The sequence below is a fragment of the Cannabis sativa genome, chromosome 5 (assembly GCF_029168945.1).
Source record: "Cannabis sativa cultivar Pink pepper isolate KNU-18-1 chromosome 5, ASM2916894v1, whole genome shotgun sequence".
Taxonomy (NCBI): Eukaryota; Viridiplantae; Streptophyta; class Magnoliopsida; order Rosales; family Cannabaceae; genus Cannabis; species Cannabis sativa.
The window spans coordinates 72,335,561-72,352,218 of NC_083605.1; the positions used below are offsets into that span (position 1 = coordinate 72,335,561).

At 32.4% G+C, this 16,658-nt stretch overlaps 2 protein-coding genes across 2 annotated transcripts; one reads left to right on the forward strand and one right to left on the reverse strand.

The window, feature by feature from the left end:
* The first annotated feature begins 169 nt into the window (after positions 1–169).
* LOC115716023 (pyruvate kinase isozyme G, chloroplastic) lies at positions 170–6,346 on the forward strand. The gene is made up of 12 exons (XM_030644711.2): positions 170–508; positions 947–1,228; positions 1,959–2,124; positions 2,786–2,920; positions 3,033–3,143; positions 3,240–3,328; positions 3,566–3,628; positions 4,313–4,488; positions 4,695–4,794; positions 5,096–5,244; positions 5,715–5,823; positions 5,900–6,346. Exons 1-12 carry the CDS (start codon positions 272–274, stop codon positions 6,011–6,013), a joined length of 1,731 nt encoding a protein of 576 aa, XP_030500571.1. The 5' UTR covers positions 170–271; the 3' UTR covers positions 6,014–6,346.
* An 889-nt stretch (positions 6,347–7,235) lies between these two features.
* On the reverse strand, positions 7,236–12,341 carry LOC115716024 (protein NRT1/ PTR FAMILY 7.3). Its single transcript, XM_030644712.2, has 5 exons — positions 12,197–12,341; positions 11,827–11,956; positions 9,289–9,506; positions 8,619–9,178; positions 7,236–8,534 (listed from the first exon to the last, which is right to left on the reverse strand). The coding sequence occupies exons 1-5, from the start codon at positions 12,221–12,223 to the stop codon at positions 7,643–7,645; spliced, it is 1,827 nt and encodes a 608-aa protein (XP_030500572.1). The 5' UTR covers positions 12,224–12,341; the 3' UTR covers positions 7,236–7,642.
* Between the last annotated feature and the right edge of the window lie 4,317 nt (positions 12,342–16,658).

The following is a 16,658-nucleotide window of genomic DNA, read 5'->3' on the forward strand; positions in this document are numbered from 1 at the left end:
GGAGATAAATGTAAAATATTGGCAATTATGATTTAATTTATTTTCCTTTAAATTTCTATAAAAGAAAAATGTAAGTCCAAATAATTAAAATTAAAAAAAGAATGGAGCTTTTATATTTTTACACTTCAAATTAGTTTTTTTTTTTTACATTTTTATGAAATTTTACAAAGAGTTATGTGACAAAATTAAGTATATAAATTGTCTGGTCAGGAGAAAGTCTGTTAAATATTTTCTGGGTTTCTGTCAGTTTTGCTCAGAACTGTCTTCTTCAATGGCCACTCTTAACATTTCAACCAGAATGTCTCTCCTCAAACCAACCACCCCTGATTTTCTACCTTCTTCCAACACCCTAACCCACTTCCTTGCATTTCAATCCAGACCCAGAAACATTCGTCCGCCCCACAACAAGAACCATAACCATGCATCATTCACTCTTCGATCCATGACCATAGCCGAGGAGAAACACAAAGGTCACCTCAACTCCTCCAATGGCCCCCTGGGTAACACTGTATGTTTACTTTCCTTTCTGGGTTTTGTTTTTTCTGTTTGATTGGTTCTTTGACTTTTGTCATTCCTTTCGTTTTTGGAATTGTTAATTTTCACTCTATTTGGGTTTTTGTTATGTTATGAGGAACTGTTTTATATATGGTAATTGTACAATTCTAAGGGATTGTTAGAAGGTTCCATGGTTATTTATGCTTTGATTTGTCGTTTTGGTAATTCTTAGGCCATGTTATGTTTGTTTTAAGGTAATTGTAATCTTAATGAATTCACCATTATAATTTCATTTCATTGTTTGATTTGGTTTTGAAAATATTGTAATGTGTTTACACTGTAATCACTATTACACCAGTCATATAAAAATAAAATGAACCAAACGCCACCTTATTTGGAAAAGAATATGCAAAACGTGAAGTAATGATTAATTATGTTTCTTGTTTTTCAGGAAAAGTACTCTCTTTATGATGATCAGTCCATTGATTATTACTCAATGGGCCAAGCAAGGGTGACTCCAAACAGTAGAAGAAAAACTAAGATAGTTTGTACAATTGGCCCCTCCACAAGTACACGTGAGATGATATGGAAACTAGCTGAAACTGGAATGAATGTGGCTCGTTTAAATATGTCTCATGGGGACCATTCATCACACCAGAAAACTATTGATCTTGTTAAAGAGTACAACTCTCAGTTTGATGACAAGGTTGTTGCCATAATGCTGGACACTAAGGTTTGTTGGCCCCTTTTCTTTATGATACAACACAAGCATCTATGTATATAATTTTGGCTAATTAGTAATTTTTTTCCCCGAACTTTGACATGTATCAAATCGTGCATCGAATTATTCAGGCCGTTAATTTTTTTTTCCAAATTATTGAGATTTTTGGATTTAAGGAACTCTGTCTAATTCGGCAATTATTGCCCACGTACCGATCGTGCCCCCCGAATTTCTGTTCACGTTAGATTCCCGTTAGTAAATTTGAATGAAATTGGATAGAAATCCTTAAATCAAACAATGAGGGAAATTTTTAATAGTCTGAAAAGTTCGGGGAAAAAAATCCTAACTAGCCAGTAATTTTTGCTCAGAATACAGAGCAGCTGTTTCATATAAAGCATATGATTTATTGTCTTAACAATGATAGATGTGATAAGTTGTTATAATTAATTTCTTTTCTGCTTGCTATCATTTGTTTTACTCTTATCATCTGAATCAGTTTCTTGCTTCAGTTGCTACAATAGAGTGCACCCTTTTCTGTATTCACATAGTGTGCAGTGTCTTAAATGCTGAAACTATGATTGGACTGACAGTTCAAACCATAGTGCCTTTTATGATTAAATTCTTTTTAAGATTAGTGTGTCTTACAATTCAAGAGAGTATTTATCTTTATCTTTTTTCGGTACATGCTTGTGAAGTTGTAATGAATACAAGATAGTCTGAGACAACCAACTTCTTCTTGCAGGGGCCTGAGGTTCGAAGTGGAGATTTACCTCAACCTATAATGCTTAAAGAAGGACAAGAATTTAATTTTACAATTAAAAGAGGAGTCAGTACAGAAAACACTGTCAGCGTGAATTACGACGACTTTGTGACCGATGTGGAGATTGGAGACATACTACTGGTTGATGGTAATTAGATACCCCCTATTCTGCGTTCTAGGTTGGTGGATCAATGATCCAGTAAATGGTTCTTTTGTAGACAAGATAAGGATATAAATTTGTGTATTTGGTTTAACTGGGTCTGGTTTATTGTAACATTTCTCTTGTTTGTATGTCTTATTTTTCACTTACTTCCCTTAAATAGGAAACTCTGTACTAGAGGCCTTAACTAGTTTTTATAATGACATTGCTTTCTTAGCCTCAAGTTTGGTTGGAGCAAGTGTTTCTTAGGCAAGGACAAAGCTACAAAATTGCCAATTGGCCATAGTAAGTTGAGAGTGTTTTTGTTAGTTGTCATATGTGGAATTAACTGTTGCACTGCTCAAGCAAAAAATGGAAACTATTGTTGTTTCTATGCAACTACTGTACTTTCTTTTCAAATGGTTGCATGTTTCATTTTATTCCATTCATCAATATTAAGCTTAGTTAGCCTCTATTTATTGGGTATTTGATTTAGTTACAGTAAACACAACCTGTTGGATATCCATCTATATATTTTTTTCTCATGGGTTTTTAAAGCTTGTTTGTGTCTTGTTTCATCCTTTAGTTAAACATTATTTGATAGCAGATACAAGAAATATCATTTTTATTATCATTAATTTTTAAACTTGACATTTTCCTATTGTGTTAGGTGGAATGATGTCTTTAGTTGTTAAGTCGAAGACACATGATACTGTTAAATGTGAAGTAGTTGATGGCGGAGAATTAAAATCAAGGCGTCATTTAAATGTTCGTGGCAAAAGTGCAACTCTTCCTTCAATTACAGGTAACAAGGACTATTAGGTGCTGATATGAAGATTTTTATATACTTTCTTTTGGTAAACTAAATGGGGTTAGTAAATCAAGTACATGATCTGTTGTATCTGTTTATTTTACAGATAAAGACTGGGAGGATATCAAGTTTGGAGTGGACAACCAAGTTGATTTCTATGCTGTCTCTTTTGTTAAAGATGCTAAAGTAGTTCATGAGTTGAAAGATTATCTCAAAAGTAAAATATTATTTCTCTGCTTATCGAGATCATCTTAACAGTTATTCGACTTCAGTTACTTGTTTAGAACTAAATTTTTGAAAACTCCTTTTGTAGGTTGCAATGCAGACATTCATGTGATTGTGAAAATTGAAAGTGCAGACTCTATCCCAAATCTTCATACAATTATTCCTGCATCTGATGGGGTTTGTTTAAGTGTCTCTTTCGGAACAGTGGTTACTTATTTAGTCATAAATTTATCTTTAAAATCAAGGCCTAATCATTGTTGGTATGCCCCCTCTCTCTCTCATTGTTTTATCCAAAACATTGAGAAGGGAGAATGAATTACACAAAAGAATCTAAACCACATGTTCAGTTCTGCAAGAGAGCATAAGAGTTGATATCTTTTTATTCATTGTATTAACAAGCTTATTACTTTATAGGCAATGGTTGCTCGTGGGGACCTTGGAGCTGAACTTCCAATCGAGGACGTTCCTCTGTTACAGGTAAGACATGGATTTTAGTTATCGTTCTCATTATTTCCGTATCTTGGCACACTGCATGCACATTGTAGAGAAAGTTGATGACATTTATATTGAGAATATTAAAGGATTTCGAAATATTGTGGTTACGATAATTTTTTGTTATAATAGTATTATATCTGTTTGGAATCTCTTTTCCGGGTGGAATATTGAGGACTCTTTCATTAACTGTGACACTCTACTTGATGAACTATTGGTTGCTGATTAATACAAAATAAGAAAAGCTTTGACTTTTATGCATCAATTCTTCGACAAGGTTAAGGAAAATCAAACCCATTTACAATATTTTTTCCTGTTCTGAAAAGCGAGGCTAGAAAATAATTCTCATCTATCCTATTTATAACTTAGGCACACCTCTGAAGTAGATTGACAGTGACTAACTGCTAATCATTTGACTTATATAAGAAATGCTGTGGCTTTGGGAAGCAGCTTAAATAACCATGTGTAGAACATTTATTCATGATATGTCATATCACATCCATGAAAATATATTGCCATCCCTTCTCACTACTCAGTGGGTGCAGCGTACTTTCTATATGTATACAGGATAAGTTCATCTTCCCAAATGATTATTATTTAAAATGCTGAAGTTAAAATTGTGAACTTGTTTCAGATTCTGACATGAATAAAAGTTCCTTGTTGTAACAGGAGGACATAATCAGAAGGTGTCAAAGAATGCAAAAACCAGTTATTGTAGCAACAAATATGCTGGAGAGCATGATCAATCAACCAACACCAACAAGGGCAGAAGTTTCAGACATTGCAATTGCAGTACGGGAAGGTGCTGATGCGGTCATGCTTTCAGGAGAAACTGCCCACGGAAAGTAAGTTAACTAATTCATTTTTGTTAAGTGTACTCTAGTATTCTCCAGTTAAAAAAATGTTAAATGATTCTTGGACACTTTGTCAGAGTTATCAGTTATGTATGATTTTCCCTTGTGTCTAATGCAAGTTGATGCAAATTATGTGTTTGTCATTTTTCTTAATTTATTTTACATATCCACTGTCTAATTTTGTAATTATAACAAAGGTTTCCTCTGAAAGCTGTCAAAGTAATGCATAGTGTAGCATTAAGGAATGAGTCAAGTCTACCAATTACAACTGCTCCTCCAAGTGAATTGAGTTATAAGGTACATGCAGATCAGTCTACGTACAAGTTTCGTGTATTTACTATTTAGTTATTGAGAATGTTAGGAAGTAGGGCACACCGATGTATCATATGCTTTAAGCCCCATGTCATCACAATATGAGATGGTACATCCTTATTTCTTTGGCCTCACAAAATACCATGTAAGAACATGTGTTGGTAGTAAGTAATTGGTGCTGGATGTCTTTGCCAACAGATCATTAGGTCTTCATTTTAAATCTATGTTGAAGCTGCTTTAAGTAAAGCTTACTGAATTCCTTATCATACTTGGTTTACATGTACAGAACCGCATGGGTGAAATATTTGCTTTTCATGCCACAACAATGTCAAACACTATTAATACACCAATCATTGTTTTCACAAGAACAGGATCTATGGCTATACTTCTAAGTCATTATCGACCTCACTCAACAATCTTTGCCTTCACAAATGAGTAAGTCTATCATGAGGAATAATATGTAATTCATTTCTGATGTAACAATTCTATTTGTAATTTGGACTGTCATTTGTTTTATCAGTTGAAGCTGTAAATAATTTCTCTTCAGCGATTCGTATGCTAACATCTTAGTGCATTTATTAACACTATGGCTTTGGGCTAGTAGTGTAAAGAAATTTTAGGAAGATGAACATACATAATATATTTAGCAAAAAAATTCAGTTCCATTTATTTTAGTTTAATAATAATTATAGAAAACCACATACTATTTATAGGGCGTCACCTTATGTTGGTGTTGGGACCATGACCCCTAATATAAAATTCTCTAATGGCATATGCTTCCCATGCTTGTTTCATACATATTCAATACTCAAAATATGCACGGGTGCTCATTATATTTGAGGGTAGCACCGGCTCTGCAAGCACAGAATATTTTATTTTTTGACATGATAACTTTTGATTAGCAGAGTAAGAATTAAGCAGAGGCTAGGGCTTTATCATGGCGTTCTGCCAATATATATGGAATTCTCAAATGATGCGGAGGAAACCTTCTCTAGAGCACTCAAGCTCTTACTGGTTAGTGAGGTTTAACTTCTATAGATTTATTTCTTTTGTATCATCATCTTATACAGTTATTTGTTTCTGACTTCAGGATAGGGGTCATTTGAAGGAGGGAGAACATGTCACCCTTGTCCAAAGTGGTGCGCAACCAATATGGCGTTCAGAATCGACTCATCACATTCAAGTACGTAGGGTCCAGAGCTAAATTTTGTGCTGGCGGGAGTTTTCGTTTTTAGTGGCTGATAGTAAACAATATGTTAATTCAAGTTGTGAATTGTAAGTGTATATTTGTATGTATTTTTGTTTCTTTTTGTTAAGAAAATTTTCTTAATTTTGCAAACATCTTAAATATTTGGGGTTCTAGGTAGAAGCTTTCATGTTGAAACAGTTAATGTTGATTGAGATTTAGTCTGTCACTTATGCAGACATAAAATTATCAACATTTTTTATTCCCTCTTGTTGTAAAGCTAATGTGTAGAAACCTCAAAATTCTCAAGTGTTTTTAATATTTTATGGCTGTATAGATCCTGCTCCATAATTCTGATTTTTTTGTTTAAATATATATATATAAATAATTTGTTCCATGTCTCTTACTGATATTCTTCCATTTGCATTCTCTCCCAACTATTTTGATATGATTTTCATAATATTAATTGGCGAAACATTGTAAGATTAGTTTGGTGACACTGTCAAATGGAGGACAATGAGAACACTAGCTAACATTTGTTTTGTTTGAACTTGAGTTGAGATTCAGACATGCATTATTCTCTTTACTTTAAATTCCATGATCATTTCTTACCAGAGCTGATTGTAAAGATTCGTATTCTATGACATCCTGGTTGAAGCTTGAGAGCAAATTTCATCTCCAAAGATGAGAACTTACAGTGCTCTTGAAGGCTTGATCAACATCTCAGGTTGCTCAGACAGAGCCATTCTTCATAGCGAACCGTGATGGTAGGTAGCTCAACCTCTCGTGGCATTAAATGTGAACTAACAAGGTATGTCATGACATATGATATAGCATACCACCATGATTTGCATCCAAGTTTTATTGTATTATATGGCATATAATGATATGCGATAGGTGTTCCCTGAGCTTCAACAAACAAACACATACATGGTAAGAGAATCTGTTACTTGCAGATAAAGGCTCTCTTCTTCCCATGTTAGTTTTAAGAAATTAGAATACTTGACCCTTTTAGTTATTTTCTATTCACCATTTTCAGCTTAGTTATTCAAAGAACCTCCATTTTTCTTTTTACAATGGATACAGAAAGAAAAATCAGAGAATTGCTAGGTCAGGAGTTAGCAGTTAAGGCATGAAAAAGTTACTGTGAATGGTATATCACCAAAAACATGAGTCAGTAGACAATAGATATATTAACTGATAGTAGCATTTGAAAATCTTCATTTATTAATCAAGTGCATTTGATGAAAGGGTCACCTTTATAAACGTTAAACAGAGCAAATTTCATACATAGATATGTGCAATGAAGCACATGTTAATCCTACGGCTAGCACAATGAACAATTGAGAAGATGAGGTAGCAAATCAGACTTAAGCCAAAAGTTGCCCATCTCTTAAAACAACACACTTACAAACTCTACTCAGCTCACTGTGAACAAAAAATGTCTGTCAGGCTATGTAGAAACTGAGAAGTTTACAGCACAAGAAGGGGGGGCTTTATCAGTCTTCTTTTCCTTTTCACAACTATTCGAAACACGAAGCTAAGCTATGCCCCTTGTGTTTGTGCATACCCCTTTTCTCTTATTTAATTTATAAGGTTATTTTGCTACCATAGGCCTTAACATGTCTGTTATGGTCTTCCTTTGCTTTAGAGTTTGATGTTCTCAGACTCCTTGTCTTCTTTGTTGTCATAGTTGTCATTTTCGTCATATTTTCCTTCTAATTTGATACACTTGTACCACTTGGCACAAGCAATATAGACAAACAAGTCTAAGGATGTCAAACCTGCTAGCAGGAAGAAAAACCTGTCTAGGTGACCCTTGTTGAGATTTCCAGGGATCCATCCAGGCATGTGATCCTCGGTCGAGATCTTCATAACCATACTCACAAGCAAGCTGCTGACATAGTTTCCTAGAGATATAGATGTCATGCACAACGCACTTCCAAAGCTCTTCAATCCGTCCGGTGCCTGAGCATTAAAGAACTCAAGTTGGCCGACATACATGAACACTTCAGAAGCTCCTATGAATGCATACTGAGGAACTTGCCAAAAAATACTTAGGGAGCTCGACCCTTCGCAGTGAGCACACTCCTTGTCTGCATACTTGAGTCTGTAGCATTCAACAATCCCAGCCGAAACCATTGCCAATACTGCTATCACAAGACCAATTCCCATTCTTTGGAGCTCTGTAAGGCCCTTCGAACTTGATTTTAGTCTCCCCACCAAAGGGTCAAGGATTCTCCGATTGAGGAAGATGAAAACTGCCACACTGAGGATGTCGAAGCTAGACATGCTCGCTGGTGGGATTCTGAAGTTGGAAATTGTAGTTTTCATTGCAGCACCTTGCTCCACAAAGAGAGAAGCCATTTGTGTGAAGACCACCGAGTAGATTATGGTGCATAGCCAAATTGGGAGCAGTCTCAGAATGCATTTAACTTCTTCTACTTGCGAAATAGGACAAAGACGCCATGGGTTTTTGTTGATAGTTTGTTGGGTGTCTAAATCTCTGGATGAGACATATGCTGCTCTGTCCAAGAACCTAAACATTCAGAACAAAATTCAAATTAGCATTGTCATTTAATTTAAGCCTAAATTTCATGAGCTTTATATTGTATATGCTTACTTGAAACCATGAGTGTGGAGTATCTTTCTGTTACAATTAGAAGAATCCTTAACATTTTCTTCATACAAATCTTCACCACTTGGTGGCATCCTCACACTCCACTTCTTTGATGCAGCAGAGATGACTTGACAAAACCTCGAGAGAGGGTTACCGCTCGGCCTAAAGTGACGGTACCTCAAAGTTCCTAAAAGGAACAACATCAATGCTGCAAAAGCAGAAGCTGCAGATGCCCAGAACCCAATTGCCCAAATCCCTTCATCCTCAAAGTAACCCAAAATGGTGTTCGAGAAGAGTGAGCCAAGGTTCAAAGCCAGGTAGAAGTAGCTGAAAAACGCCACCTTAGACTGTCCTTCCCTGTGGTCCTCTTCATCATACTGATCAGCCCCAAATGTACAAATATTGGGTTGGTACCCACCATATCCAAGGGCAACAAGATATATTGCAAGGTAAAACAAGGCCATATCAATGCTTGAATGTTTTCCACATGGAGTTTCTTCATTTCCACACCCTTTAGGTCTGAGCAAGAATAGGTTTGTTGACAAAGATAGTGATACCAAACCCTGTCATGAAATTGATCTTAGTATATATATATATATATATCACAACAACATGTTTATCAATCTTTCAATATATAAAAGATATGAATACACATATATGTGTATGGACTTACTACAACAAAGATTCCTTGAAAGATTGCACAAGTCTTGAATCTTCCCCAATAGGAATCACTGAGGAAAGCACCAAAGAGTGAGAAAATGTATACAGTTCCAGTCCATTTGCTCACATTGTTAGCAGCACTGGCATTGTCTTGTTGCAAAACCCTAGTCAGAAACAGCACCAAATTCACCCCAACTCCAAAGAATGCCAGTGTCACAAGGCCTTGATTCACTGTATAATTCATTAGAGAAAAAAAGAGTTTTAATTAATTTTTTACTTAAGTGGCAAGTTTCCAAAAATACAATTTACAAAACAAGTAAAAAAAACAAAGAGGATTATATTATTGGCTAATTATCTTGATTGACAAGGCAACCCACTTAAGGGAATGTTTGTACAATTCCAATTATGTTTTGTTGTCTAAGTAATAAATAAAGGATTCCCACAAAATAAGATAACCTATTAGCCATAACTAATTAAGTTAAGAGGGCTTTAAAGATCGTTTTCAAAGTTGCTTCCAAGCATAAAACTACAAGCATTTATGGTCAAAAACATAAGAAAGAGAAAGATCATTTTTGTCAAAACAATATTTAACAATAAAAAGTTAAAATAAACTGATCATGACTCACTATAATATAATTGAGGCTGTGATCTTGTCATGTAATCTCTCTTTTTTAAAAAAGATCAAAGGGTTGAAACCAGAGATTAAAGAGCACCAAAAAAGCAATGCCCACTTTAGAAATGATCAATATCATTCCAATTTGGCAACACAAAAATATTTATTATGTGACCTCTAAACCAATTGAGGCCACATAAGAACCTTTAACTAATTCTTTCACTATCAAAGTAGAAAGGCTGTCTTTAATTTTATTATCTAAGTATGATATTGGGTGTGAGTGTAATAAAGAGGAAAAAGAAAAGTCATGTCTTTTTTTTAAAAAAATTAAATTATTAACTCTAATACTAAAAAAGCTAAGAGATTTTTGGACCATTAAAGAGACAAAAGCACCAATGTTTTAGCCAAATTTTTTGATGAGACAAAGTTATTTGAAGTATTAGGTCAAGTTCTTGAAGATAATATGATTGGCCAACATGGCGAATAAAGACAAAATTTTGATGAAACCTTGCCCACAAAATTTTGGTTTGGGTGTCCTACCACCAATATAATTATTTATTTTTCCCTATTAATATTATTAGTTTCCTTGTTTCAAAATAATAAAAAATAAAAACACCAGCGAAAAATAAAGTATTATAAATTAATAATATCCACGCATTCGTGTTGGTATAGTAGACATTACATTACACATAATTAATATTATATTATTAGTTATTTTGGCAAACTATATGTCATATAATTTTATTATTATTATTATTATTATTTATGGAACATATCATATACTTTATTTAATTCTGGAAAAACTAAGTCCCCATGAAGATGAAGAAAATAAAGAAGACCTAATTAATACGTTACATATATATAAATACCAAAATGAATATATACCACATAGTTTCACTATATATATATCGGTGGAAATTATATAGTTTTTCTTTTAAGAAAACTGTGACATGGGACAAATAAATCATACTTCTTATTTTTTAAAATAAATTTATAAAATTAGTTAAAATGTATGTTTAGATATTACATATATTATTATTCATGATATTAACATAAATTTTAAAATAATTTATGAAAGATCAATAACACGTGTCATGAACCCACCTCATGCAAAATGAAGAAGTGGTATTACGTGTCTTGTACGTATAACAATTGAATGCATGCTTTTCTCACTCTTACCCTATCTAAATTAGCTCCCTCTTATAAAACAAATAACAACATTATAATTCATATATATATTCTTTTATTTATTTATATATATTAAATATAAAATAATAAATATATTTATTTATATAAGAAAAAAAAAAAGAGTAACGTGCGGCTGATGCAGTGAATGTTGTTGTTGTTGTATTTATTAGAGATGATAAAAGACTGAGTTATATATATGCACATGAAAACAAACAATATTAATTAACTTTATTTAGAGTTTTTAACACATATGCATATATATACTTGGCCATTGCCACATGTTACACTTATATTTTTTCACTTATCTTAAAATTATTTGAAAATCACACCCTCCTCTTCTAACTACTTATCTATCATATATTAATAAAGAAGAAAATATTTATTTTTTTCTCATTTTGGATAAAAATTTATTATATCACTCTCTAAAACTTCATGAATATTCCATATATGGCTTATACATATATATGTGTAGGTGCATGATAAGATAGGTAGAGTTCAACCAACCAAAAAAGAGCATATATATATATATATAATGGAGATATTATTTTGCGGCCAACTTTTAAAAGAGTGAGATTTTTGAGAATGAAAAACAGGGGAGTTTTTGTTTTTAACTTGTGAGTAGTGATGTTCTTTATTTCGTTACTTTTAATAAAGGTCACTATAATAGAAATTGAAACTGAAAGGCACATATAATGTGTCTCTCTTTCTGTATATAATATATAATATATATATGTATGTATATGAGCTTACATAGTATGATAGTTCCGGCAACCCAACCACCGGATTTTGTTCTGATTGCAGGGCGATCATGCCAATCAACCGTACCATCAAGAGTGAACACTTCACCACCTTCTTCTTCTTTCTTCAATTCATGATCCACCTATATATATAAATAAATATATATTCAAATAAAATTTTATGTAATAGCTAGCTAGTGTATATATTTAATCAAAGAATTTTTGGCAATTGAAGCAATGTATGTATGCATAAATTTAATTATGAGTACCCCAAAAGAAAATTCTCTAATTAAGGGGAAAAATCAATAGGACCCCAAGTCAATAAAATTAATGAAACACATATATAAATATAGTGAGAGAGAGAGAGAGGGGGGTTGGCTGACCTCCTTGGACATATTAAAGCAAGCCATTAATGAAGAGTATGTAGCAGAGGTTTTATAAGTAATATAAGAAGTAGTGGTAGTGATTATTTTTGGTATGTGAGAAATGATGGAGTTGGGGAATGAATAAAATGAAGTGTGAGTTGGTGATATAAATAGAGAAAGAGAGGGGTGGCATCAACGGCTCAGATTTCATTTCCCAAAAAGTACTATACTACTGGGGACACCTCATCATCTCAAATTTAACCAATATCTGCATTTTCTTAATTAATTTTAATACACTCATCACAAAATGATATCTACCTTAGCTAAGGGGTCATTAAAAGAAGTGGGTTTTTTTTTTAATTTATTTTTGCTTCAATTTTATTTGTCATTTTCTTGGTGAATAGAATTGCTTGAAAACTTATATATCCATTTTTTTGATAGTGACAGATTTGACATTACAATATATCCTACAGTCTTTGAGCATTTTAGTACAAAAATTGACTCATAATTTTTAATTAATTATTGACTGTTATTTTTTGTTTCTTGATAGTAATATTAATAAATTTTTGTGCTCCCCAGCTAATTTCTTGATGACACTTTTGATCTATGTTGTAATAAAATCAATATTAATTCATTAACGACAATATGTTGGCTAAGTTATATCTCTATATTCTATAGCTTGCATTTTAAAAAAATATATTAAATATTATGGGAAGTCTAATAATTAATAACATCATATTTAAAAAGAAAAAAATAAATTAAATAATTATGCCAAAGACAACTTGAAAGACTGGTAAATACAAGTTAATAATTAATTAAAAGCTATATATCTAGATATATTTAATGAATGATATTATTTTGATTATGGCTTGTAGGTTAGTTAATTATTATCTCAATCATGTAGATATATTAATTATGTTATGTTTTATATTTTATTGGCAAAAAAAGAACATAAAAAAAGAGTATTATGTGAATTTTAATTTTTTTTGGGGCATATATGGAGACAATAATAATAAAGAACATGATCTCTTAGCTTTTTTTTTTTCCTATTCCAATATAAATGTCTAAGCTAGTGCAGCCTAAATTCTAATTAGAATATATATATTTTTTGAATAATTGTTGAATAAATCCTAATTAGAATATTCGAGTTGCCTTATGTATAATGGTATATTTAAATTATAGAGTATAATAATAAGAGAGACTATAGTAGTATCAGAAAGGTGAACAAATATTATATATGGATATGTGTCTCAAATAATGACCATGCACGTAAAAGATATTTCACTATATGGATATTTATATTATTATATATAATTATATATAGATGTCACATTAACCCATGTTATACAATGCACAACCACATAATTAATGTTTTATATAAATATTATACAAATTAAATTACGTACTTATAGGAGTTTGTATAGTAGTATTATGACATGAAGATGATTCTATAGTAGAAAGTAGAAACCGAAATTATTATATATATATATATCGAATAAATTAATTATGGGATATTATATATATATATATAGTTTGTGTAGTGTTAATTAATTTCATTTGAAATAATATTCACTTAGTTTTGTAGCTCAATTATCAAGAGATATGATTCCTTAATAATTATTATTCTTGTAAATAGAGATATGCTCCATTATTTAGTGTTGATGCACGAGATCATGAGAGAGTAATATTTATATATAATAAAAATAATATATATAATGATATAGATCATCATAGATGGAGTGTCATATGTGAAAATGTTCCTTTTTTTTAGTAAATGTTCAATTCTATACTCAAATAATTAACATGACCTTTTATATATACATACCTTTATGCCTCAAGTGGCTAAGACACTCTCCAAAACATTCACATATGCCTTTACTTTTTATATCTCATAATATTATGTTGCCCACTATTTAAAAAAAAATTGCAATTAGTGTTGTTCATGATATTTTTTTTTGTTGTGGTAATAGTTATCTTAACGGTTTTTTTTCGGTGCTAAACTCACAGAAAAAAATCTCACCTTAGTTATTCTAACGGTTTCCATAGTTGATAATAGTCACTACAATTTTTTTTTATTTTTAGTCACAATAAAATCTGTGAATAAATATAAAAAAGTTGTGACTAATTATAAATTATCATTATTGTGTTGTGTTGTGACTAAAAGGTCCGTGCCTAAAAGTTGTGACAATCAGTAGTCCCGTGATCCGTAAGGGGAAACACCGGGTAAGCTGTGCAATCCCACATCGCCTGGGGAAGGTCAAGTGGGATGATTCTGAGACTGTGTAGGTATGGGACTACACAGTTGAAGAGAGCTTAAATGGATTGATTGGTACTACCTATGTCAACAAGGTGCATCTTGTTTTTCGGTAGCCCATTTCGAAAGAACTCCACAGTTAAGCGTGCTTGACTTGGGGTAATTTTAGGATGGGTGACCTCCTGGGAAGTTTTCCCAGGCAGCGTGTGAGTGAGGACAAAGCACGCTGGAAACACTCGCGTTGATCTGTAGGGTCAGTCATCAGTCCATGAAGCAGCCAGAGTGACGTACTCGTGTATAAGAGCCATTCATTCCGTGGGTGTAAGGACCCAATGGAGGCTTAAAGCGGGGACGTTACAAATGGTATCAGAGCCTTGACCCAGCTGGAAGTGTGGTCGACGAGGACGTCGGACCCCGTAAGGGGGGGGGTGATTGTGACATTCAGTAGTCCCGTGATCCGTTAGGGGAAACACCGGGTAAGCTGTGCAATCCCACACCGCCTGGGGAAGGTCAAGTGGGATGATTCTGAGACTGTGTAGGTATGGGACTACACAGTTGAAGATAGCTTAAATGGATTGATTGGTACTACCTATGTCAACAAGGTGCATTTTGTTTTTCGGTAGCCCATCTCGAAAGAACTCCACAGTTAAGCGTGCTTGACTTGGGGTAATTTTAGGATGGGTGACCTCCTGGGAAGTTTTCCCAGGCAGCGTGTGAGTGAGGACAAAGCACGCTGGAAACACTCGCGTTGATCTGTAGGGTCAGTCATCAGTCCATGAAGCAGCCAGAGTGACGTACTCGTGTATAAGAGCCATTTATTCCGTGGGTGTAAGGACCCAATAGAGGTTTAAAGCGGGGACGTTACAAAAGTATTAGCCACAAAAATTACAATTTGTTGTGACTAATTAAATGTGTTTTTAGTTAGAACAATATTTGTTGTGACTAAAACTAAATTAGTGACAACTTGTAACTAAATACTATGTTTTAGTCACACTTTTTGTTGTTTACTAAAAGTCACATTTAGTCACAAAAAATTTATGTTGTGACTAATTTAAAAGTAGCAGTTTTTTGTAGTAAGTCTTAATGCGCCAATTTTAATCATTTTTGTCGATACTTTTTATTTTGTACCGATTAAAATTCCAATACTGATACTGATTTATCGACCCATTTTGCAAAAAGCGCTAGCAAAAAAAAAAAAAATCTATTTTACTAATATTTAACTTTTGCTAACTAGGTAAAAAAAAATACGTTGACAAAACTCTCATTTTTCTTGTAGTGGTCTCTTTCATTTTATAGTAGTGAATTAAACTATTAATTATGCGTTCACTCATCAATCCACACTAATTTGTCTTATTAATCGGCCGTAGATACTAATATATACAATTCAAAAATTTCAACTATTAATTATTTAATAGATAATATTTATTTACAATTATTTTTTCAGAAAAATAATGAAATATCATTAAAGTGAGGTATATGGTAAGATCTCAAAATTAATTGATAATGAAATAAGTAGTTCATATATATATTATTAAATTTTCATACATATGTTTTAAATACCACTTGACCCATGCTTAATATACTAATTAACCACATTAACACTAGCTTTAGCATTTATATATATATAGCTCTATATTAAAATGCTAATTAATACATTAATTATATACGCTTTGACAAAGAGAAAATACATCAATATATACTAAGATAGGGGAGATGTGTTTTATTATCATTTTTATATAATTAACTGTCTTTTTTTTTCTTAACAAATTATGTCCTTTTGTTAATTAACTATATCAATATTTTACATTTAATACATCTACATTGTCCTATTATAGTTTATACATATAATACTACGTGTGAATGATATTTATCTTTATATATATATAGCAAAAGAAAGTAAGTACACGTATACAATAATTATCATTTTTCTCTAAAAAAAAAAATCACAAATTAATACATATAGCATTATACAGTATTAATGTATATATATACATAGACGTTATATATATATATAATTTAAATCATGCCACAGTACATATATATATATTTATATACAATACATATATGTATATATATTTTTATTTTTGCATGCAAGTGCCAACAAAATGTATCCTGTGCTTATATGTGTCCTTATATGTATATGCTTCACAAAATAAAAACACATGCTTAATATAAATTAATTGAACCACACATAAGAAAATGGGTTCCAGTCATACACATATACAT

Bases quoted from the DNA above. Each gene is read 5' to 3' on its own strand.
- LOC115716023 (XM_030644711.2), top strand. From the start codon at position 272: ATGGCCACTCTTAACATTTCAACCAGAATGTCTCTCCTCAAACCAACC. The intron at 3,144-3,239 runs GTAAAATATTAT...CTCCTTTTGTAG, and splicing joins GTTGAAAGATTATCTCAAAA to GTTGCAATGCAGACATTCAT. The intron at 5,245-5,714 runs GTAAGTCTATCA...TTTGATTAGCAG, and splicing joins ATCTTTGCCTTCACAAATGA to AGTAAGAATTAAGCAGAGGC.
- LOC115716024 (XM_030644712.2), bottom strand. From the start codon at position 12,223: ATGGCTTGCTTTAATATGTCCAAGGAG. The intron at 9,179-9,288 runs GTAAGTCCATAC...ATTTCATGACAG, and splicing joins TTCAAGGAATCTTTGTTGTA to GGTTTGGTATCACTATCTTT. The intron at 8,535-8,618 runs GTAAGCATATAC...CTGAATGTTTAG, and splicing joins CTCCACACTCATGGTTTCAA to GTTCTTGGACAGAGCAGCAT.